Source organism: Vombatus ursinus, unplaced genomic scaffold (assembly GCF_900497805.2).
Source record: "Vombatus ursinus unplaced genomic scaffold, bare-nosed wombat genome assembly UNPS02011431.1, whole genome shotgun sequence".
NCBI lineage: Eukaryota > Metazoa > Chordata > Mammalia > Diprotodontia > Vombatidae > Vombatus > Vombatus ursinus.
Window position 1 is genome coordinate 6,147,511 of NW_020951209.1, and position 25,950 is coordinate 6,173,460.

The 25,950-nt window shown below is 40.4% G+C and overlaps 1 protein-coding gene across 1 annotated transcript in view; it reads right to left on the reverse strand.

Annotated features, from left to right (window-relative positions):
- Positions 1 to 15,426, reverse strand: part of PRMT8 (protein arginine methyltransferase 8) — a 154,969-nt gene extending 139,543 nt beyond the window's left edge. The window contains exon 1 of the mRNA XM_027856464.1: positions 15,352 to 15,426. Within this exon, the coding sequence (XP_027712265.1) occupies positions 15,352 to 15,426 (75 nt within the window). The remainder of the gene's footprint in view (positions 1 to 15,351) is intronic.
- Between the last annotated feature and the right edge of the window lie 10,524 nt (positions 15,427 to 25,950).

Here is a 25,950-nt window from a genome sequence, read left to right on the forward strand (position 1 = left end):
CAAAATCTTCCCATCTCTGTTCATTTGCATTAACTCTCTCCACTAACTCCCCCTCACTCTCCCCATGCCTGGAGTAGTTTCCTTCCCCTTCCCTCTACTTCCTGGCATCTCTGGGGGGTTTTTAAAGACTCAGTTCAAGTGCCACCTTCTGCATGAGGCTTTTCTTGGTTCCCTCAATTGTTAGTGCCTCCCTCTACCTCCCCTCAAGGTTTCTGTGTATCTGTTATGAAGATACCTATTTGCACAGACTATATCTCTTCATTAGAATGTAAACTTGAAGATAGAAACTGTTTCATTTCTGTCTTTGTATCCCCAGCACTTAGAACACTACCTGGCACATCATAGGCACTAAACAAATGTTTGATTGGTTGATAGATTGCATGTTTCTAACATTCTATGACTGTGATTAGACAACAGAAGAACAAAAGGACTTCAAAGACAGATTTAACCCATTTTAACTTGGGTCTAGAGATGACTCTGCCCTTTGGCAAATGACTGTAGCCCCAGCAGGGGCTGACCAAAAGTCCAACTATCACATCAGGAGGACCAGGGCTCTGGTGTCTAGAATATTTCCCAGGTTAAGCACTAGGGTTCTGGGTGTAGGGAAGCAATGGGAGGGAGTTGGTAGAAAGGGGTGCATTGTTCCTCTCCTACCAGCATTTCCCAGTCCCACAGTTCCACTAAGCCATGCCACTGATAAAGATAGAAGTTATGGTGGTCACAGAGTGAGGGTGAAAATAAAATGAGAAGGGGAGCAAAACAAGGAGAAGCAGGCTATTCTGAGATCTCTTGTTTCCTACCTTACATTTTTCTCCCTTGCTTTCTCCTCTTCCTTTTCTCCCCTACCTTCATTACTCCTAAATCCTTAAAATACACTAAACTTTAATTTATCCACAAATGTAAAATCTACTATATAGGATCCTAAGATCATAGAAGCATAAAATGTTAGCTACAAGGGAACAAATCCTATCATTTTACAGAGAAAGACACTGAGACCAAGAGAAAAGATGGAACTTGTCCAAGTTGACACAGATAGCACAAAGCCAGTTCATCTCTAACTCTAAGGAGCTGATGTCCTCTGCTCTTAAATATGTATGCTCAGGAAATCCTAGAATCATGAGATCCAGTCTAGAGTCTGAAGGTGAATTTAATCCAACACCCTCAACTTATAAGTGACAGAAGGGACCCACCAATCTCTCAGCATTCTCTCTGAATCAGAATGGTAACTCTTGGCTAGCCCAGACAAAAGAAGCAAAAATTGATGCAAACTAATAATGAAAGCAGCCTTAGTAAAGTGTAAGGAGAGTGATTGATGGAACTGCTAGAAAAAAAATCATAAAATCTAGTCTAAAAACCAAAGAGAAGTAACTTTTGTACAATCAATTCCACTGCTCCCCTTCATCCACTGAGGAAGCAATGACTGTATCTCAATCTCTGTACATTTTCTGTAAATCCCAACTAGGCTTTTTCCCTCATGATGTTTTCTCCATAATTATCATTTTGGTACCAATTACCTAAGTCTTCCTCCTTCACAATCTTTGAACAATTTTCCTCTGACATTGTGGCTGACTCACAGAATCAGGTTAATAGAGCAGGAAGGGACCTCAGAAGTCATTTAATCTAACCTATACCTGAATGAGAATCCATTCAATAAGGCTGATAACAAATTGCCATCCAGGCTCCACTTGAAAACCTTCTGTGAGGAGGAACCCATTACTTCCTGAAGTAGCCAATTTCACATTTTTCATATAACTCTAATTATTAGGATATTTTCCCTTACATTAAACCTAAATCTGTCTCTCTAAAATTTTTACCCGTTTCTTCTAGTTCTGCTCTTTGGCCTTTAAAGGACAATTTCCCTTCCATGTAACAATTCTGCAAATATTTGAAGTCAGCTATAATGCCCCCCCAAATCTTCTCTTCTCCAGAATGAAACACCCTAGTTCTTTCAGTCAATTCTCATGTAACAATGTCTCCAATACTGGGCAACGTCTTCTTGCCACATTCTAGCTTATTAAAATAATTCCTAATATGTGTTCCAAACAAAACATAGTGCTCAGGATGTGGTCTAACCATGGCAAAGTACAGTAGAATGATCACTTTCTGTAGATAATACCATTCTTAATGCCCTCTAGGATTATTTTAGAGGTTTTACCTATCATGTCACATTGTTGACATAATGAGTTTGTAGTCTGCCAAGAGTCCCAATTCTTTTGTACATGAACAGTATTCTAGCCACACTTCCACATCCTGTACTTGTGGAGTTGATTTTTAAATCCAATTACAGAATTTTATATTTGCCCCTATTAAATTTTATCTTACTCGAGTCAACCGATCTTTCTGGACCTCTTCAGATCTTGGATCCTAATTCTGTTTTGCAATGTGCTAGTGATGTCAATGGGAGGTCACATGTGGACTTAGAAAACATTATTAATATTAACATTATCTAGGTTGCGTTGCATTTTTATTTATTTTGTTAAACATTTTCCAATTACATTTTAATCTGGTTCTAGTGGCACTAGAAGTTTTGTAGACTTGAGCAGCAAATCTGAAACTACTTTATTAGCTATCCTTCCTAAATTCTCTTCATCTTCAAATTTAATAAGTATACCATCTGTGCCACATTTTTAATAATATAATATATACCCACATTTTTAATAATATAATAATGTTAAACAACACAGCTAGAAAGAAGACTAGTCTCCTGGGGCAGCCTGCTAGAGACTTCCCTCAGAGTCAGCATTTGTCTTATACTGACTTCTCTTTGGATACAAGAATTCAGCCAATTCTGAACAATGGGTAGAAGATGAAGAGAAGGTATTTAAGTTCAATTCAAGGAAAAAATTTCTAACAATTGAAACTATCACAAAGCAAAATGAACTGCCCTAGAATGCAGTATGTTCCCCTTCACTGGAGGTCTTTAGGCGAAAGCTATATGACCATTGTCCTGAATGTTTTAGAAATGAGTCATATTCAAATAAGTTAGTTCCTTCTAACTTGAGGTTCTATGATTTTGTGAATTCATGTAATTGTGCTATCATGTAACATGCATCGTCAGCTGCCTTTTGGACATCTCAGACTGGATGGACCATAAACATATTTGACATTTGCACAATAATGCTCTCTTGTCTAATGAGGGCAGAATAAGAAAAAAAAATAGACAACATGCAACAGAAAAGATACAAATTGTGTATAAAGAGCTCCCTGCATGCATTCAGGGGTGCAAGATACTGGAATGAAAGTACAACTCAGGGATAGAGTTTATTAGGATATCCTTCCATTAAAATCTTGACTACTGGAAAGTTTTTCACCTTATTGGAACAGTAAAGAAAGAGATTATGAGAAGGCCTCTAGTGATATGTCTAACATCTTCAGAACCTGCCAGCACAAGAATTTTTCTGCCCTTATGATGTAACAGGAAGCATGCAGCATAGGTTCTTAGGTTTGGAGTTACAAGAGCCCATAACAGTCATCTCATCCAACCCCCTTGTTCTTCTGATAAAGGAACATGAACCCCAGACAATTTAAGTGGTTTGCACAGGGTCACACTAGTCATAAGTAGCTGAGTTTTGATTCACACCAAGAATTTGTGTCTCCGAATCCAATCTTTCCTCTATATCAACATTTCCCACACTTCCTAGAAAAACACTGACCTGAGGCATTCCAGACTCTTCTGTATCTGGAAATTATTGTGGAAAAAAAGTTTTCTCCCATTTTGCGAAAATTTCCAAAGAAAGGTAGTATGGTGTACTATGAATTGCATTTGACTTAGACACACAGTTCAAACACATTTGCTGCCTCATGACCTAGATTAAGTGACCTTCATCCGACCTCTCTGGATCTACTTTTTCATCTGAAAATGAGGTTGTAAGACTAGATTAATTCTAATGTACCATAAGCACAGCTAGGTAGTACAGTGGATAGAGTGTCAGGACTGGAGTCAGGAAAAGCTGAGTTCAAATTTGGCTTCAGACACCTACTAACTGTGTGACCCTGTGCCACCTTAACCTCTGCTTGTCATTGTTTCTTCATCTGTAAAATGGGGATAATAATACACCTACCTCCCAGGGTTGTGGTGAGGATCAAATGAGATAATAATTATAAATAAAGCACTTAGTACAGTACCTGGCATGTATTAATTGCTATATAAATATTAGCTATCACTATTATTATTATCATTACTATCTTTTGTCCTACTTATCTATACTAGCTTAAAGAGAACAGAGAAATATAATGGAAAGACATTAGACAGGAAATCAGCAGAAGTGGCTTCAAATTTCAGCTTTGTCACTTGTAACCTAACCTTTCTGATCTTCAGCTTCCTCACCTATACGGTGAAGAATAACTACCTCACTCAAGATTGTTGTGAGTCAAGTGCTTTTTTAAACTGGATAGAAACACTGAATAAATCTGAACTTAATGCAAATAGATCACCCAATATTCCATATACAGAGTTAGTATATGATGGAAATCTTATAGCTGGTGAACTAAAAAATCCCATTCCATGTGAAATAGGCAAAAACACTGGTAATGTTGAGAAGGATAAATCATCTTCATTGTCTCCTAGCTAGACAAAGGAAACAAAAATAAGGATGATATAGAACAGAATTCAGAGACAGCTTGGGAGAAAAAGAAAACACAAAGACTGAGAGGTGAATTCATGACAATCAGTTGCAAGAAAACATGGTAGCCAATTGATCCCCATTTCCTTTGAGCATGAAACAGAAAAAAAAATAGGCTGAAAGCATGATGTAGTAGAAAGGACATTGGGATCTGAATTAAATTTGTAGCTCCATTATTAATTAGCTTCATGTCCTTGGGAAAACCACTTAACTTCTCTGGTCAGTTTCCTGCAAAATGAGGGGATTGGACTAGATAAGCTCTAAGGTCCCTCCAATTTCAGTTATATTAATCTACAAACTTTTGTTTATAGGAGTCAAAAGATCTGGGTTCGATTTCCTGTTCTACTAAATAGCTAAGTGCCTTTAGGCAAACTATGTAACCTCTCCAAACTTTAGTTTTCTCATCTGTTAAGTTAGGGACTTGGACTAAATTATTCTAAGATTCCATCCAGTAATGACAATCTACACACTGTGTGTGAAGAAACTGACCTGAGAACTAAGGCGAAGCTACTTCTGAGTCATGAGAGAAACAAGATGGAGGAGTCAATATTTTCTCTGATCTCATGACTTCTCAAACCTCTCCAAAACAGAAATTATGTACCAGGGGCAGCTTGGTGGAGCAGTGGATAGAGGACCGGCCCTGGAGTCAGGAGGACTTGAGTTCAAATCCGGCCTCAGACACGTAACACTTACTAGCTGTGTGATCATGGGCAAGTCACTTAACCCTAATTGCCTCGAGCAAAAAAAAAAAAAGAAAAGAAAAGAAAAGAAATTGTGCACCAAAGATAAAGAAAGTTCAGCTGTCTCCATATTCCAGGATACTCAGAAATCAAAAGAAGGTTAAAAAAAAAACACAGGAACTGATGTTCACTGACCCTTAACTCACTTAGCATCCCTCTCCCACTTCCCACCCTACCAGTAGTGAGGCAGCACCAGCAGACCCAAGAACATAACACAGTCTTTATGAAAAATTCGCTCCTACAGTCATGTCCCCTTCCCTCTTTTCAGTGCTAGAAAGACCCCAACTACAGACTACAGAAGTTTGCTCAGGCCTTGACATCCAGCTTGGTCACAGCCCTTCAGGAACAAAAGGCTGCTGGTGGTGGTAACCTGGAAGCATTGGTGCTGTGAAGTTCTGAACTGCCAGTGCCAAGGAAAACAGGCTCTGAACTGCTAGTACTGGACCAGAAAACTGAGGAACAGAAGCAGTGGGATAGGTTACCATGTCACAACACTGTGCATGTGAGGAGGCTGTGCAGCACTCCACCAAGCCTGAAGGAAAGAGCACAGCACCTAGCTGGAGCCAGTTCTGACCATCCAAAAGTCATTTGAGGCAAAGACCTAGGCTGGTGAACTGTAATTGCCCAGTGTGGGAGGAGGCTGAAACACTTTGAGATCCATCTCCCCAGAAAAACAAAATCAGAGGTGAGGTATTCAGAAAGTGAGTGATAAGGAAAATGGAGGGAGGTGGGGGGCAGGGGGAGAGAGACTGAAAGTACCAAAGATTCCAGGAGGAAGAAAACTCAGAGACCTTGAACATAAACAGATAAATCAACAGGAGAAACAGTAGCAGCAGAAGGAAATATAGATGCCAGATCTATTAATGAGTTCAGACATCTATGAATAAATCCTGCAAAATAAGGGGAAATGATACAACACTTCATGAGAGAAAGGACCCTTTGGAATTTGAGAACATGGAACCAGAACATGCTATTCCTGAGTAGTTTAAAAGAGAAATGGAGATTATGAGAGCAGAATTTATGTCTTGCACAGCAAAAATGATGAATAGAATAGGAAAACTTAAATCCAGGACACACAGTGGCTAAATTTAACGATTCAATCCAGAAACAAGATCTGTAAGCCATTGGGGAAGAGTTTTTCAAATAGGAAGGGCATTTAAATACAACAAGACTATTCCACACCCACTAAAAAAAATAGGAAGGAATGGAATATTGTGTTCCAAAGAGCAATGGTGCTCAGCAAAAAAAAAAAAAAAGAAAGAAAGAAAGAGACAGAGATGAAAGCTCAATAATAAGGAAGAATTTGAAACATTTTTAGAAAGAAAGTACATCTTTATGCAATTTTATCTAGTAAATAAAATAATGGCCTTTTAAAAAATAAAAAGGAAAGAAAACCAGACCTGAAGAGAGTATTTGCCTCCCAAACATCCCGAACAACAGAAATGCAGGAGGAGTGAATAAATGAAGCAGGCAAGGATAGTAACAGAAACAAAATGAGAACAGAAAGGATGGTAAGAAACTTCTTTATAAATGTACACAAGGAAATAGGGGTGAAGGTGGAAATCTTGTAGAGTGACAGTGAAGAGATGGACAAAAGGCATTATGGACAAAACCTTATGATACTCTACCTTCAGATGAATCAACACTCTTTTGTATGGAGCTACATTACAACGTGGAAGATACATACAAAGGAGGAGAACTGGGACATAGAAAGGAGTGAGTGATGTTCAGAGCTAGCAATGAGGTGAAGGTGACTGCTGTCCCAGAAAAAGATGAGCTTAGAGGGGAATGTGTGAGGAGAAAGAGGGGGGAAAGATTGAAAAGGGTGGAGGCAGAAAGGAGGCTTTATTTTGGAGGTGGGAATGGAATTCACTGATGAATACTTTTATGAGGAGAGATAGTGGAGGGAGCTAAGAACCTCACACTGGATGAAGCCTAGGGGATTTGATGCTTGAAAAGTCTACTTGTCATAGTAAGAAGGGAGTTGGAACTCTTGGGTTCAGGCATCTGGAGGAGTGGGAGAGCATGGACACAAGAAGATTTCCAAGAAAATATAGAAAAAGAAAAAAAAGGTTAACAAGAAAGAGTATAGATCAGTGGCAGGCTACATAATTAGGAGTGTAGCAGGGGAGGGGCCCTACCATGGAGCAATGTTCTCCTGACACCTGCAATAACTGGCATTGTTCTGGAAATGAGGCACAATGGAAAAGAGGAGTCCATACAACACATCCTTCAAGACAGTGGCAGAAAATGTCTAGAGGGGAGAGAGTAGAATGGTTATCTTGTAAGCTTTGATTGCATAAAGAATACAAAGAAAGCAGAGGGACCACATAACTATAGGGGTCATGAATCAGAGAATAAAGAGAAGGTAGATAATGAAGAATAAAAAGAAATCCTTTTTGGAAAAGGGCACAAAAAATAAAATTTAAAAACTAATGAACAGAACTAGCTAAAGGGGAAGAGAGGAAGGGGAAATATCAGACAAGAAGTGGAGGAAGAGAGTCAGTAGGAACAGGACCACCTTTAAAAAAGATTAAAGTCACTGAAGGAACATAATACTATTTTGCAGCAGAAGAGGGAACTGAAACTGAAAAGCTGCACAGTCAACATCAATGCATCTAGAATAAGAAAGGAAGTGGTTGAATTGGAAAAAAAATCTTTGTATCAAACTTTTCTGGCAATAGTTTGATATCCAGATACATAAACAGTATGACTAACAGACATTCCCCTAATAGATAAATGGCCAGGGGATGTGAATAAACAGTTCTCGAAAGAAGAAATTCAAAGTATTCACAATATGAAAAAAATGCACTACATCACTAACAATAAGAGAAATGCACATCAAAATAACCCTGAGGTTTTTTCCTTGTACCCTTCAAATTAGCAAAAATGGCCCAAAAATGGCAATAGCCAATCTTGGAGAGGTTGTGGAAAGATAGGCACACTTACACATTGTTGATGGAGCTATGAAATGGTATGACCATTTTGGCAGGCAATTTGGAATTATGCAAATAAATTACCAAAAATGTCCATAACCTTTGCAACCTTTGCAGAGACTCCATAACTGAGTTTATATCCCAAGGCAGCCATTACATCCCCATATACTTTAAGAATATTTATAGCAGTACTTTTTATGATAGCTAAGAATTGGAAACAAAGTAGATAATCATCAATTGGGGAATGGCTAAACAAACTACAATACATGAATATGATAGAATATCACTGTGCTATAAGAAATGATGTGTGTGATGAATATGTAGAAATATGGCTATATATATACATATGGCTGAAATGATATGCAGTAAAAATGAACAGAGCCAAGAAAGCATCATATGCAGAAACTACAACAATATAAATAGAAAAAACAATGACATGCCAAAAATAAATACATAAATGAACAAAATTATAAGGTCTAGCAGACTCAAATCAATAGAAATGAGAAGACACCCCCAACCTACTCCTTTGTGGAGGTGGGAGGTTCACAGGTATTGCACATATTTTCAGACTTTTTCAATGTCAGTTGTGCTGACTTTTTTTTTCCTCTTAAAAAAAAACACACTATTTGTCATATGTCTCTGGGAGGAGGAGAAGAAGGGAATATATAGGATACTGTGGTGATATACAAACAAAATATCAATAAAATTATTTTTAAAAAGAACTAAGGCAGAGCTTTCTGATTTAACAGCTGTTTAAGGAGGTTACCCTGAGATTGTGGAAATTGCTCTTGACAAAAGGACGAATGTCTTCTGTAAGAGGATCATACAACCATCAGATTACAGAGCAGGGGAGGACTTTGGGGATCATGTTTTCAAACCATTTCATTTTATAACTAAAGAAACAAAGAGATGAAGTACCTTACCAAGGTCATACTTTGAATAATGGCTGGCATTCAAACCCAGGGCTTGTGACTCCAAATCCAGTGCAGTTTCCATAACAATCATGGTTTAGATGTTGCCAGCTAGAAGGCAAAGACATGGATGTGACCCATGAAGGTCCCTTTCACAGAAGGATTATATTCCCTCTACCAAAGATCACCATGTCTTTGATAATATAAAAGTATCAAACATACTTGCACTTTACACTAAAACAGTGTTTGTTTCCAACTACCTTGGTGGTTATATATTGTTGGACTGCCCAGTTTCTTTTTTCTTTTTTTGGACTTTTCTTCTGCTAATACAATAGGCACTATGGTATAAGGTGTAAAGAGTTTTCATCTCCTCACATCATATTGTGGAAAGAAGAGAAATTCAAATCCCCTCCTGGATGAAACTGGAGTGTTATGTTTGATAAATATCACCAAGTCTAGAGTTCTTTGAAAAATTGCATTTGCTATGAAAATGCCAGTAACCCTGCAACCCTGCGGAATCCATTAGGCAACTGTGACCAATGCTTGTGGTGAGAGAGAGAATGACCTTGAGCTCTGGTGTTTGTATGGGGAGATCATTACAATAGCAGAAAGTCGTTTACTTTCAACAGCCCTATGATGTTGGGACAATAAGTATTATTAAATTTGTTGACAGAGTGGACATTGGGGCTTGCAAAAGGTCAGCTCATAGAAAAGCCATAGTATATCATCAGTAAAATGGAAGTAGTCATATTTGTACTCCCTAGCTCACAGAATTTTGTGAAATATCACTTTGTAAACCTTAAAATACTATATAAATACAAGCTTTGTTGTTTAGTCATGTCTAGCTCTTCGTGACCACAATTGGGGTTTTCTTGGCAAAGATATTGGAGTGGTTTACCATTTCCTTCTCCAGCTCATTTTACAGATGAGGAAACTGAGACAAACAGGGTTAAGTGACTTGCTAGCAAGTATCTGAGGTCAGATTTTGAACTCAGGTCTTCCTGACTGTAAGCCTGGCACTCTATCCACTTCATCAACTAGCTGCCCCTAAATATGAGTTATCATTATTATTAACAATGCTAAAAAATAATGGATCAAGCACAAAGCAGCATGAGGATGTCCTGCCTCAGTCTGCTCCCATCAAGGAGGGTAAGCCCACACAGTTCAGTTCAAAGCAGCTGACCAAAGTATGCATTCCATTTTTAAATCTTTTCTGTTAGCTCATAAAACCATGCCTAGATCCTACATATTAGAGTACATTTAGATTCAATAGGAAAAGATCTGAACTATAATTCAGGAGACCTGCATTTGAGTCTGAGCTAAGCCATTAACTAGCTGTGTGATCTTGGACAAATCATTTCTTTGACATCTTTATAAGTGAAGGATTTAGAAGGAGATTTTCTAAAGCCTCATACTACTAGTCAGGCCAGGCATTTCTTAAGTATTAGAATAAGCTTGATCTCCCATTTTCTACATGCTGCTCTGTTTTTGTTTTTGCTTTTGTTTTTGTTTTGTTTTCTTTTTTACTAATAATGCTTTAATGTGTATGACTTAACTCCCAGCTAGATTATCAGTAACACAGAGCAGATCTCTTTCTTCTTTGTATGCCCTGGGGGCCCAGCATAGAACATAGCAGTCACTTGTTGATGATTATACCACAGGAGAATAGAATCCCCTTGACATGTTTTAAGAATTGTTACCCATTTTCTTCACTTTACCTGTTTCACTTGGTACCAGCCCCTTTCACCAAATTAGATTTATTTTTAGTCATAATTCCCAGGGTCAGCATAAAAATATTCAAAATGCTTCTAAATCTGATCTCCAAAGCAATTTTTTTGCTGAACCAGTTTTAAAACCCCCTGGAGGGGGTGAGGGGTTGGTTCTTTTTCTCCTTGATAAAGAATAGAGCAGCCATCAACAGCAAGAAAGCACCAGTCATTCACTGGGACTCGGGTAAAGCAAAGAACAGCTCAGAGGGGGCCATAAGCCCTCATAGTTCAGAATTGTGGATTGTGATTAATCCATTTATGTGTGATTCAAGTGAGGGCCCCACAGTAGGAGTCAATAATTGTCAGATCTTGAATAGGAGTATGAATAATCCAAAAGTATTCATTCATTCATTGTGTTACAGTTGCTGAAGCCCTTCTACTGTCAGATCTCTGGGCAGCTCTGCTCATATTCATCAGTTCTACTCAATTCTGCAAATAATGATTAAGTGCCTATCCTCTCCAGAGCTCTGTGCTAGGACAAGGGGAGGGGGCAAACAAAGTTTAAGCAAAACCACATTCCTTCGGTGCTTACAGTCTCCTCAACTTGAGTCTATGTTTGGTCAGGTGAGAGGACAGTATGGATTAGTGAAGAAATTGGCTTGAAGTCAGAGGACCAGCATCCCAATCCCTGTTCTGTTTGTGTGATTTTAGGCAAGTCCCTTAACAGCTCTGGGCTTTCCTTATCTAGCTACTCTTTAAGGTTTCTAACAGCTCTTAATTTGGGGGTCTTAGGTGGAAATGATAATTTACATAAAACCTTGAGGACCTGAGGCCTGGAAAGATTAATAATAACTCACATTTACATTCGAGAGAAGCAGGAGAGAGGAAAGCAGATTTGTGATTTCTACAGTGTAGGAAACTTATGTTGTAGAAAATCCCTCTACCAAGAATATCAGCAATTCCTTTGTAATTTAGAACCCCAGAGAGTTGTCCAGGGGCATTAAGTAATCAATTGACCTGCCTATCCAATCAGTCTTGTCAGAGATTGGACTTGAATCCAGGTCAACCAGACTCCCAAATCAGCACTTCTATCCACTATATTGAGCTGCTTTACATTTACATAGTAATTTTATTTTTACAAAGTACTTTTTTTACAACAATCCTGCAAGGTAGGTAGAAGCATTATTATCCCCATCTTGCAGATGTGGAAAAGTAGGCTCAAAGGGGTTTTAAGTGGCTTGCCCAAGGTCACATAGAGTGCCAGAGCCCGAGTTAGGACTCAGATACAGGTCAACTAATGTGCAATTCTAGTGCTCATTCAAGCTTGCCCAAAGTTACATAGGAAAGTCATATAAAATCTAATTTTCAGTCTATTGGCCAATGATCAGGCAAGGATTCTGCAATGAAGTTGTTGGTATTTTAATTCTTCAGTTTCTCCCTCCTTTCCTACCAGAGTTATATTTGGCTGTATCACTTACTAAATACTATTAATTCCCTTGATCCTTGAAATAACTCTGATAGGTGGGTTGTAAAAAAATATTATTCTTCCAATTTTACAAATGGAGAAACTAAAACTAGGAGACTGAGAGAGAGTAAGTTACCCAAGGTCACATAGAGCTAAGAATTCAAACCCAGGATTCCACACTCCAAGTCCCGTGTTCTACTATTTTAGAGTGGCCTTTCACCTCCCCCTCCCCGTTAATTCACTTTCTTTCCCTCCCACTCCTTCCAACTCTTCCTCTCTCTTCAGATTCTCCCCTACAGCTCCTCCTCCAGATCTATTTCCATTCACTCTAGTCACCTTTTAAAAACATTTTCGCAGACCCCACCCACTCCCAAGGAACTCACAACAAGCCATAGGAATTGCACTAGGAAATTTCTGCTTCAGATCCAACTCATTAGAAAGACAATTAAGTAACTCTTGGATGGTGACCAAGTAACCATCACGAGGTACCTAGATTGGTTCCATGCTTATAAGGAAGACAGTTTGTCACTAGCCAATAGAAGGTGGCAAGAACTGAACTCTCTGATTCGAATTCACTGGAGCTTGCTCTAGCCCTAGCTGCCCGTCAGCCCAACTACCCCTGGCACTGGGGTACACCAGCGATCTTGCTGGCTGTACGCAATAGATGCTGTTTTTATCCAAGTCTTAAGTAAAGCCTGCATGTGCTACTGTTGAGAAAGGCGCACAGGGTGGGGGGGGGGAGGGAGGGGGGGGGAGAGGGGGGATGTGAGGGAGGGGTCAGAGGGGAAGGGAGGGGAGAAGAGTGCGCGGGGAGGCAGTAAAAATAGCCAGGCTAAGGTGGGCTGTTGCTTTTGTGTTAGCTATCCAATGCAGACTGCGGAAATCGGAGCTGCTGTCGCCCTTTTCCAGCCAGACATTGCGCATCCAGGATGGGGAGGTGAAGAGAGTTTACATAGGAGCGGAAACTTTATTTTAAAAACAAAACGAGGAGAGGCGGGAAGGATGGTGGCAGTAGCTTCTGAGAATCTCTTTCTCAGGCATCCTGACGCTCCCCCCGCCCCTTCTCGTTGCGCACCGCTCTCCGCACCACCCCCTTCCGCCTTCTTTTGCCTCCCAGCAGCCTGTTGGAGGCTGGGTCCCGCTACGTGCCTGGCTGGCCCACACTTTACAGAGGTGCAGTCCTGGCCTCTGCGCTATTTTTAGAAACCTCTGCTACAAATGTCAAGAAGACAAGGATGGGCAAGCAGAAAGACTGAGCTTTAAAGGGCTAGTAACGGAGCCAACGCAGCTTTGCTTCCTTGGTGTATAAAACAGATGGCATACATGAAGGATCATCCCGACCATCTAGCAAGTGGAAGCATTTTGTAAATTAGTTATCTGAGGATTTAGGGGTTGAGGAGAAAGAAAAGGATCGGTATCCTAGAGTCTACCTTATACGGAGACCTTATTTCTGACAAATCTCACAGCTGCATTCATGCACCTCCCCCTACCTCCCACATTTCAGCCCCCGGAGCGTGTGTGTTCCAAGACTGACAATTCCCAGATACATGCTACTTCGGGTTATCTTTCAGGGAACAGGGTTTTGCGTCCCTTGCAGCCTCTTCGGAGAAATCGAGATGGGTGTTTTACGTGGGGTTGCTGCAGGTGTTAAGGAACGAGAGTTATAGGGATAAGAGGGAGAGATTAAGAAATAGTTCTCTCATTCTCTTCCCTGTCCCCACCCCTCCCGGTGCTTTTGGGTAGCAATATGTGAAATGTGCGGCAGCCCTACTGGATTACAGGCTTTTAATAGAGCCTGGAGTTTTCTCTACTTCTTTTTTCGTGCCGGCAAGTAAGTGGGCAGTCTCCACACTCATACCCCAAGCCCTCACCGACTTTCGTATGCCGCGCTTTTCTGGGAACCTAACCCCATTCATGACCACAGGTGCCCTAATGCCCCTTAACTCATTACAGTTGTAAAGACGTGAAGGTCAGTGACGCTCACCGCTCTAGCTAGGAGCTGCTTGTAGGGAGAAATCGCAGGCCGAGGGTTGGTTCATAAGAGAAGACTAGCACTCCGGGTCGACTTGAAGATAAAATTGAGGGAAGTGGGAGAGGAGGCGAGTGGGGGGAGGTGGGGCCTTAGTCAGGAACAAAGATAGAGCTGCATAGAAGCAGGGGACATCAGCCCCAGGCGTTTATGGAGTCAATAGCTGCAGTCACATACTTCCCTGCCCCCAAACTCCAGAGAACTGCAGGGGTGCTGTCCCTGGTACTGAATAAATCTCTAGTTATAACCAAACCAACCTCACGCTTACTTCCCGAGGCACTTAGACCAAACCAGGATTACAAATTTGTAATCCTCCCGGCTCAGACTCTGAATGAGAAGGACCTATCCGTGGTCCTGAAGTAGTACCCAGAGTACCTAGGACTCAGTTCCGGCCGCAGGACTGCTTGTGAGGATTTAAGAACCCAGAAGGGCTAAATCAAAAGATAGCTAGACTACTGCAAGCAGGGAGAAATTGACTACTTGATTTCTCATCCTGCCTTGCCTCCCCCCAAAAAACATATGCAGAGCCTAGAGTAAGAGAAGAGAAAGACCGGCAGCCAGAGAGCCGCAAAGCCAGAAACAAGAGGATGAAGAGCTTGCAGGCTAATGGTATAAGGGGGTGATGGGGGTGATATCTGCTTCTTTGCATTTTCAAGGGGGAGGGGAACTGGTACATGCACTCGCTTTCTCTTATCCCTCCTCCTACCCCCGACGAGAGAGAGAGAGAGAGAGAGGAGAGAGAGAGAGAGAGAGAGAGAGAGAGAGAGAGAGAGAGAGAGAGAGAGCATCAACAGAAGCAAGCAGGATGGAGCTAGGGAAAGTTTGGCACTTGAAACGGAGCAGCGGTGGTGGTAGCAGCAGCAGCAGCAGCAGCAGCGTAGAGGTTCCAGATCTGAGCGGCCGGGGTCACCAAGGACCTTGGCTCTCTCGCCTTCTTACCTCGGTGTTCTCGGCAGCGTTCTCCGCCATTTTCCTCCTTAGGAGCAGGCAGCGGGAAGAGTGTTTCATGCCCATAAGAGCCAGCAAGGGGTTGGAGATATATAGATAGTAGAGAAAGGGAGAGCTGTTGTGGCTTTAAAAATAAGGGCCCCTAAAAACCCCACCCCAAAACAAAACCCAAACCTAAACACTGTATCAGGAGCACACACGGGATAAAAATCAACCACGGTTGAGTCTTTTCAGCAGTCTCCACTTTCTTTTATTTTCCTCCCTTCTCATTTGCTTCTGATTCCTTCACACACTTTCAAGTTCTTCTCTTGCATCCCCACCCCCCCTCCCCCACCCAACCCCACTCCACACACGTTGCGGGTTTGCTTAGGGAGGTAGCCTCAAATGCACAGCTGCTTCTCGCCCCGCTTCTGGGGAAGTACAGCAGCCCAAAGGCAGCCAGCAACTCCTCTTAACTTCTGCAGCTCGGCTGAGCTAAGCAACACCCCTTTCTCCTTGCGTCTTCTCGGGGGCTGAGCTGGGTGAGTGGGGGTGGGGTGGGAGGTGGAAGTGGTGAAGGCAGGCCACGGGGGCACCGAGAGGCGGCGGGGCAGGGGCTAGTCGCCCCCTAATCTTTTACCCTCGTTCCCGCCTCCCCCGGTTTCCTTGTTTCTCTCTGCCTAAAGAAACACGCCTAGGCTCTCGGAAAAACTTGCGCTGGAGGCGAGGACATAGCTCAGGAGACTCGGACGCTTCCCTTCTACAGTAAAACGCGCTGGAGCGATCAGCAGTCTCAGGCAGTGGACTCGTATCTGGCTTTCTGAGTTAACTAAATACCCTCCTGTAGATGAGAAACGATATGGGGGGGGAGAGGGAGAATCTTTCCCGCCCCCCCCCCCCCCCCCCCGCCCCGGCTCTTCCTCTCTTCTTTCTCTTCTCTCTCTCTGTCTCTCCCCCCACTCGGGACAAACCTTCACTGAATTACAGATAGGGGAATAGAAAATGGGAGAAATTGGTTAGCAGCTTCTTTTTGCCCCTTGCCTGTCCAAGTCTGATGGGGTCCTCACCACTATAAAACTAGACGGAAGGGACTATGGGGTAAAAGCCGCTGGTTGGGGGTGGGGAGACAGTTGCAGAAGGAAGTTTAAATATAAATTTCTGTGCCTCTCATCTCCGCCCACAACCCCCCCCTTCCACACACATGCACACAACATCTCCAGGAGATTTCTTAGACCCCCCTCCCACCAACATACACACGGTTCTTCTTACCCATTCTCCTAGCTGCCGCCCCCCACCCCCCCGCCAAGATTTTGGAATTTTTTTTCTGGGAGAAAGGGAGGGTATCACACACCAGTTAGGATTCTCTTGCTCATTTTGAAAGGAGTATGAGCAGAAGAGAGAGTGCATCATTATACAATGCATTACAGTCTTCACTTTTAAAATATCTCTTTCCATATTACAAGCCATCTGTTGGAAGGGGGTTGGCACGGAGGTAAGAAGAAATACTGAGAGAAGGGAGACCCAGTACCATCACATACCAGAACTCTCCCCTTTTCCATTATAACAGGTTTCCCTGGTCACTGCCTTCAAAGATAGACAGCTTTCAGCCCACAATCAATGATATGAAATTAGAAAGTACTCACTAACTTTCCTCCCCACTATTCTTTGGGAATAACAGTTCTTCACCTGTCCTGTTTTTAATCTGATTTACAAATCACTTCTGCCAACACTGAATTTTCATCTTCCTGCTTTTCCCCAATCCCACGGTGACAAGGCAGGTGCCTAGCCTAAGGAAAAATAAAAGAGTTGAGGACCTACTTTATCTGGGCATAGGCGGAAGCTGACAAACAGTGGAGAATAGCAGCTTGTGTGATCATGGGTCATAACAGGATTAAAGTTAAAGGCACAGTATGTGAAGGCAGAGAGCCAAATTAAGTGTAAGAAACCACCTTCTGATACCTGTTGGCTTAGATGTTGGAGGAGGAGGTATAAAAGTCCTTTTCTTCATATTATTCTCCATTCCCCAACATCATCCTTTGCATAACTGTATCAAAACACAAGATAGATTGCCTGACTTGTGTATTGTTGATTCTCTTAGTAACTTGCTGCCCTCAAGATACTGAAAGAATCAAATAAGTGTCTCCAGTTCACTCAGTGGTTCCTCTATGGAGAACTTATGGAAAGACATAAGGAAGAATCATACAGTGATTCACAGCAAACATCAAGAAATTGTACCCTGGATTGCATAAAGGGAGTTCCCCTGACCAGTGAAATAAAAAATTATTCAAAGTGTCAAAGTGTTATATCTTACCAACACACAGAGGGGTTGAGGTTAACATACAAGAAGGAAGGGGATTTCCAAATCAAGAATTTCAATTCTAAGAACCTTCCTCTCTCAGAGACAAAGATGCCAGAAGGTGATCTTCTAGCAAAGTTTTGGGGTCCTCACACAACACCAAATGTCATCTGGTTCAACCACTTCCCATTTTTGCAGATAAGGAAACTAAAGTCTAGAGGGGTGGTATGATTTATTTTAAGGTTATGCTACTAATTAGTGTTAGGGACAAGACTCAAACACAGGCCTCCTGATGCTCATTCCATCTAGTGTTCTTTGCATTACAACATGAGGCTTCAAATCGTGCATCCTCCAACAGATACGGAGGGGGAGCTGAAACAGACTTCCACCAAAATAGGCTGTTGCCTCTGCACAATTATGTTGCTATGAGAACCTTAGTGGGTGTGTTTCCTTGATTCTCTGCTGAAATCTTGTGCTTTTCTTGGCTTTTCCCCAAGCACAAACTCAGCTTCTCTTAGAGTGGAGAGAGAAGAGTGTTGCATTCACATGGCATTCCTATTCAGAACCATCCAATTCATAAGCTTCCTGGGTTGGAAAGGGAGGAGGTTGAGGCTACCCAGAGTAGTAGCATGCTGGGGGGAAGGTGATGTCATAGACCCTTACTAAGTCAGTGTCAAGGTATTTTTTAAGTGGCACTAAGACTCTTACATGATTGAGCAGTGCTGTAAGGCTTCAATCTATCCTAGACACAGGGAAATTATTCACTTTCTACTTTGTGAAATTTAAGAAAAATGATGAGGCCTACCCCAAACCCCCAAAGACTCTTCCCCAGTGATTTTTAAAAGCACTCCCTACACAGCCTAAATTTCATTTGAATCTTATGGCTGGGAAAGACCCTAGACAAGGTCATCTAATGTAATCTTTCCACCCAAAGTAGAAATATTTTCTAAAGCATCCTCAATATTGTGATACATCTCTGGAACTTTTTCTTTAATCACCCTTCCCTTAATATACTAATACACGAACACCTTATTAGATAAACTAGAATCACAGAATCTCATAGTTAAGTGGACTTCAGAAATGAACAAGTTTTGGGAGCCATGAGAGGCTGGATACAGAGGAGGGTGAATAAGGTGATGAATGGTCTTGAGATCATGCAAGATCAGTTGTAGGAACTGGGGATCTTTAGCCTGAAGAAATTATTTGTTGGGGGAAGGGAAGAAATAAGTGGGTCAGGAGGAGGGGACATGATTGTCTTCAGATGTTTTCAAGAAAAAGAGGGGTATTTTCAAGTAGATTTATTCTGAATGTCCCCAGAGAACAAAACTAGAAACAATAGGTGGGAGTTGCAAAAAGGCAGGTTTTAGTTTGATGTAGGGACAAAGCTTCCTAACAATTACAGCTGGCCAAAAAAGCCAATGGCCTACTTCAGGAGGCATTGGGTTACCTCAAAATAGGAACCTTTAAGGCTCCTAAGGCTTGATAACCACTGGGTGGGTATGTAACAGAAAAAAATTGTTGTTCAAGTATGGATTGGACTAGATCATTTAGTCCAACCATAATACTTAAGCCCATCCTACCTGAACAAAAAATCCAGTGAACAATCCTCCCAATGAGTTGTCATCCAGCCTCTTGTCCAGCGTTCTCCCATTGCGAAAGTGAAAGTGTCACACACACAGGACTCAAATATTGGTGACATGGAGACAGTGAGTCCTCAGACCTCAAAGAATCAAGCTTCCAAGATTATATAATACTAGCCACTCCATAGCTAATGTTGCTTGTTTAATGTTCCATGAAACAAATAGACATGAGTCAAGCCAAGTGACTGCAGCACCTGACTGTCCAAGCAACCCTTAAATCAATCAAACACATGGTCATCCTACTCTAGGAAAGGAACCACTTCACTCTGCCTATTTCCCAGGTTACCTTTTTCTGAGGTGAAATTTCTCTAATAGGCAACCAGAAATTTGCTCAGTGGTAGAACCTGCACTACTTGAACTTCTTTTTATTAGAAGGTGGAGAGGAACAAAAGGAAGGAGCTAGATAAACAATAACCCTACTGATGCTGAAGTCTTCTAAGTGACCTAGCTTTCTTTGAGTTTGTCCTACTTGCTTAATAGAAGCCACTCAATCCTGCTTTTTTCCTCCTCTTTCAAATCCTTCATACAGGGCTATTTTTGTTTATCTACAAAATCTCTCCAACTAATCAATTCATCCTTTGTTGGACAGTGTCATAGACTATTAGAGCTTGATGCAACCTTAAGTGATCATCTAATCCAACCCTCATATTTTACAGATAAGAAAACTGAAGTCCCAAGAAGTTAAGTGGTCTCAATGCTCAAACATAATCACCTATTCTCAACCCCCATCATAAGTTATTTTACTAAAGCTCAGGTCCTATCATGTCACTCCCCTCCACTCAACTCAATAAACTTTAGTTGTTCCCTATTCACTCTAGGTTCCTCAAACATAAACTCATCTACTTGAAATTTCAAGTTCTTTCCTACCTGGCCCCATGTTACCTTTCCAGTATTATCACATGTTACTTTCCTCCACTCTTCCTGTGATTCAGCCCTACTGGACTTCTTGATGATCACTCCTCAGCCACTAATTTCTCCCCATCTTCCCATAATGTTACCTTGCATCTATTTTGTATGTGTTGTTTATGTTTCTATATATGTACATGTTCTCTTCTCTGTCTGAATGACAAAACAGAATGAAACAGGAACTGTTTCACTTTTTTTCATCTTTTTTTAAAAATTATTTCTTTATTTTTAGTTTTCAACATTCACTTCTTCAAGATTTTAAGTCCCAAATTTTCTCCCCATCTCTTCCCTTTCCCACTGTAAGATAGTGTGCAATTTGATATAGGCTTTACATATTCATTTATATTAAACATATTTTTCACATTAGTTACATTGTAAGGAACCAAGGGGAGGAACCATGAGAAAGACAAAACATAAAAAAAGAGAGAGAGAACAAATAATATGCTTTGATCTGCATTCAGACTCCATATTTCTATTTCTGGATGTGGATAGCATTTTCCATCATGAATCTTTTGGAGTTTTTTTAGATCCTTGCATTGCTAAGAAGAGATAAGTCTATCAAAGTTAGTCATCACACAATATGGCTGTTACTATGTACGGTGTTCTCCTGGTTCTGCTCACTTCACTCAGCATTAATTCATATAAGTCTTTCCAGGTTTTCCTGAAGCCTGCCTCTTCATCATTTCTTATAGCACAATAGAATTCCGTTACATTCATATACCACAGAACTGTTTCACCTTTGTCTTTGTATTCCATTTATGATCACTTACTGTGCACAGGAAAATTGGGGTAAGAATATAATTCATAGCCTTGAGGATCTTAGGGAATCTGTACTTTTAGACCATGAAACTTGCAATACACTGGAATGGTTTTATGAGAAATGACAAAATGCAGTATTTTGAGAAAGGTTTCGATTAACTATTGCTATCTTATTACTGGCTATAGGATGTTTAAGAAAGGGAGGGTAGGCAAGGCTCAAAAGATCTCTGGATATGATCTATCACTCACTCTTAGCCTCATAATTTCATGTCAAAACCTAAAGTTTTATTCTTGGAACTTTGTGTTCAAACTTTGATATTTCCAATCCTAATTTTGACTTTTGACTCTAGAATGCTTGAAAAGATTTACCTGGACTACATTATGATAAAGATAGACCCTCAGGTGGCAAACTAAAAAAATAGTATCCATTCCATAATAGATAAATAGTCAAAGGTTATGAACAGACAGTTGTCAAAGGAAGAAACCTAAGCCACTATCAACCATATGAAAACATTCTTCAAAGAGAGAAAAATGAGAGAAATAAAAATTAAAGCAACCCTGAGGTTCCACTTTGCATCCATCAGGTTGGCAAAGATGATAAAGAAAGTAAAATGACAATTGTTGGAGGAGCTATGAGAAGAGAAGTACACTGGTGCGCTGTTGGTAGATCTGTAAACTGGTCCAGCCATTCTGAAAGTAATCTGGGACTATGCCCTAAAAAGTCACTAAATTGTACATACCTTTTGACCCATAGATACCACTCTTAGGTATATACCCCAGATATTGAAGAAAAAAGAAAAGGATCTTATGTACAAAAATATTTATAGCAGTTCTTTTTGATATATCAAATAACTGGAAACAAACACAGTGTTCATCAGTTGGGGAATGGTTGAACAAGTTATGGTATATGAACATAATGGAATATTACTGCACTCTCAGAAGTGGTGAAAGGGGTGGATTCTGAGAAACCTGGAAAGATTTATGTGAACTGATTCAGAGTAAAATGAGCAGAACTCAGAAAACAACTTATACAACAAAAACATTGTAAAGAAAGACAATTTTGAAAGACTTAAGAATTCCTATCAATGCAATGACCAATCACAATTCCAGAGGAACTGATTATGAAACACCTCTAAACACAAGGTAAAGTACAGCAGGAAGCATACATTTTTGGACATGGAAAATGTGTGGATTTGTGATGCTTACCTATACTTATTTGTGATAAGGATTCTGGTTTTTTTTTTTTTCATGGTGGCAAGGAGACTTGAGGGGGAAAGCTAGCAAAAGTATTGCCCCCAAGGAGAAGAAAGAGGGCCACTAGAGTAGTTTTTAAAATGAACAGAAGGAAGATCAGAAGGCAATACATACAAGCAGAATAGTTTTTAAAACAATGTTGGGGGGCAGTTAGGTGGCACAGTGGATAGAGCACTGGCCCTGAAGTCAGGAGGACCTGAGTTCAAATCCGGCCTCAGACCAAACACTTGACACTTACTAGCTGTGTGACCCTGGGCAAGTCACTTAACCCCAACTGCCTTAAAAAAACAATGTTGGATTTGTTATTCTTTCTAGAAAAGCAAGCTGTGTGTAATAGAGATTCTCTGTTTCACAGATAATCTTTTTTTTGTACTGTTTTGATAGTATTTGTTAAGAATTTTTAAAATGATTTTTAAAAAATGATGTGTCACTTGTGCACCAACCAGCATTGGTCCTTCTTCAGCTAGGATTCATAACTGTAAAGATCAGCTTCTGGTAAGTGTGCTTTACATGAGTAGATCTCTTTTCTCCATGTGAAACAGGAACCTTCTTCCAATTCTTCTCTTTCCCCCACACAGTCTAGGATGGATGTGTCTCCCACTCTCCCTGACAAGGTTCCTCCCATTGGTTCTTTACAATGTAACTAATGTGAAAATATGTTTAATATAAATGAATATGTAAAGCCTATATCAAATTGCACACTATCTTACAGTGGGGGAGGGGAGAGATGTGGAGAAAATTTGGGTCTTAAAATCTTATAGAAGTGGATGTTGAAAACATTTGTGATGTTTTGGCAGTTATAAGCACCTGCCTCTCATAGCTTTTGGTCATCACTCTATTCCTGGCTTATGTTCTCTGTTGCTTCTACAGACCACTAACAGATCTTAGCAATTTCTGGAGTTCTGCTGGCTCATACTTTGTGGCTTGGCCAATAGCCTTCATAGCCAGGCAATCCAAAGTTCTATTCCTGGTCATTTTCAGAACTTAAGACTCCTTGCAATTTCCCCTTTATGTCTCTGCTTCCACTTCATTTACCAGCACAAGGGTCCTGATGCAAGCAACCTGAATCACAGGCACACAGTCCTTCAGGAAACAAAATCCAACCCTGCCCCCATTGAGTGACTGCTTTCCAAGGCAAAGTTTCATAGAAAATTTCTCCCCATCTTGGCCATGCCAAGTTGCTCCATCACAATTAGATTTTTTAAAAAATTTTTATAAATGGAGAACAAGGTGGAAAGACATTGCTTATTTGAAATATAACTCAAGTTGAAATGATGCAATGTGGTAAAACTAAGAACTATGGGAGCTAGGACTATATTGCAATAATTGCTTTCTATGGGGAATAGCTCTATCTTGAGGGCACCTTGGACCCTGACAATGGTATCATAAAAGGGCATTAGGTTAAAGAATGAACTAGATAATGCTGAAGTACTTTCCTACTCTAAGATCCTATGATCTCAAAATGGCAAATTTTTAAGTCAAAAAAAAACAAACAAACAAACAACTTGTGCTTCCTGCAATGTCTACATTGTCTTCCAACCTTTTCTTTTGTGATTTGGGATCTGATCAATCCCAAGGATTCAAAGGTTAATGGCAAAGTGGTTAACTATATTTCAGTGAAGGTCTTTAAAGAAAGACTAGATATTTATCTAGTGCTTAGCACAGTGTCTGGCACATAGTAGGTACTTAATAAATGTTTGTTGTTTTATATTTTATCTAGTGCTGCCCTAGCATGTGCCAGGTACATTAACTCATTGGCTATCATAGATTCTTATACCCTTTCTCTGATGGTATTCATCTCTTTCCAGAATTTATGCCAGGCAGAGATAATATAAAAGGCTGTTACTTAATGATAATTTTTTCTCTCTTGAGTATCATGCACTCTGCTCTGGACATGCAGAAGAACCATTTTTAGTTCTTTTTAACTCCAAAAACCTCTCTCAGAATTGCCCATGAATTTTTTCCTCACATGAGTCCCCAAACCTATAGAAACCTAAGCAGTAAAAACTTGCCATTCATTTAATAATTCATGTACCCCAAAGTTGATCAAATGTGTAGGGACTAGGGGAAGGAACATAAGGGGAAAGATAAATAACATATTTCACATTTATCCATAAAGGATTGTAGTATTTCCATATGAGATATTGCAACACAATAGGATGAGATGCACTGATGGAGAGTCAGGAGCTCTGGGTTCTAGTTCCAGCTCTGCTATTGACCAACTTTGTGATCTTAGATAAATTCCTTTCCTTCTTTAAGATTTATTTCCTCATCATTAAAATGAAGGAGTTGGAAAAGTTGGTTCTTCCATCTATAATATTCAATGATCATGTGCAATTTTTGCCTCCACTCATACCCACCCTCAAGATAATATTCTGGAGAGGTAGCTCAAATGAAAATTTCCTTCTGAGGGCTGAAAGCAAAGCTTAAGAAGAACCCCTTGAATAGCACACATGTAGAGGGGAGCCTCTACCTCCTAATGGAAAGAGTGCTTTGAGAGAAAGTTGAATTTCCCTGAAGAGAGAAATTTGTAAAGGACAGCTATATGCAACCTTAATTACAGTGTTCACTCCAGCACCAAGCTATAATTAGAGTCTTCCAGGGGTCAAAATGAACTCAATTTTTAAAAAAGATGAATCTTGTTTGACTCCTACAGTCCCAAGGACAGTAACTAAGCAGCTCTTATAAACAATAGCCACTTGATTTCTCTAGAGCTTGACACCAAGAAAAGCTATATAAAGGTAAGTAGATGAGTTTCTGGATGATCCTGTTAGGTAGAAATGGATCTTAGATTTATACAATCAACTTTCAATTATCAACAACAATGAATAGTTGATATGAAAGAGTACTAATTCTCAAATTATTTCTGTGTGGTTCATATTAAATATGTTTCTCTACCGGAAAGCATGCTTACTTTTTAACATTTGGCTTCAGCTCATAAGAAAATGAGTTCACAATATCTGAAGACATAGTTACAACTTGTCCTGTACTTTCCCACCTTTGCATACCTAATTCCCCCTCCTTGTAATGAGGCTCCCATAGTGTCTCCTTCAGCTTGTTAAGATCATACCCATAATTCAAGGCCCAGGTTCTTGAAACCTGTTCTGATCTCTGCAGCTGGAAGTGATTCTCTCTCTCTTTCTTTCTCTCTCTGTCTCTCTCTGTCTCTCTCTCTCTCTCTGTCTCTCTCTCTCTCTTTCTTTCTCTCTCTTTCCTTAGAAGCTTCCTAGTATCTTGTTTATATTTTTCATGCATTTATGAATTTACTGCATTCTACATTGTACTTTATGCTATATGTTGTTTTTTGTGTCCATAGCCAAATCCTCTGCTGGACTGTAAGCTCCTTGTAGAACAAGGATTGGTTCTTATTCAGTATCCTATCCTTCCAGCACAGTAGGCATTCAATAAATGTTCATTAAATGAATGGGAAGGTGGTCTAGAAGTGAGTTGTAAGGTAAAGAGGAGAAAGGCTAAGATTCAACATTTGCTATTAATAATCCACCCCTATATCTCACCTGAGAATTGATTGTATCATATTTCATAACTATTTCCATCATGCCTAGGAAGGGACAGAGATACATCTACCCGTTTTATAGAAAGCAAAGCACCTATAGAGAGGTTTTAGCAATTTTTCTTCAAAACACACAGAAAACTAGATAAGGACAATCTTTTCTTGGACCCTCTCAGTTCTGCATCTAATCTGTGTAAAAATACTGCTCACAAAAAGGTGAGTTTACCTTTCTCAAAAAAAAAAAA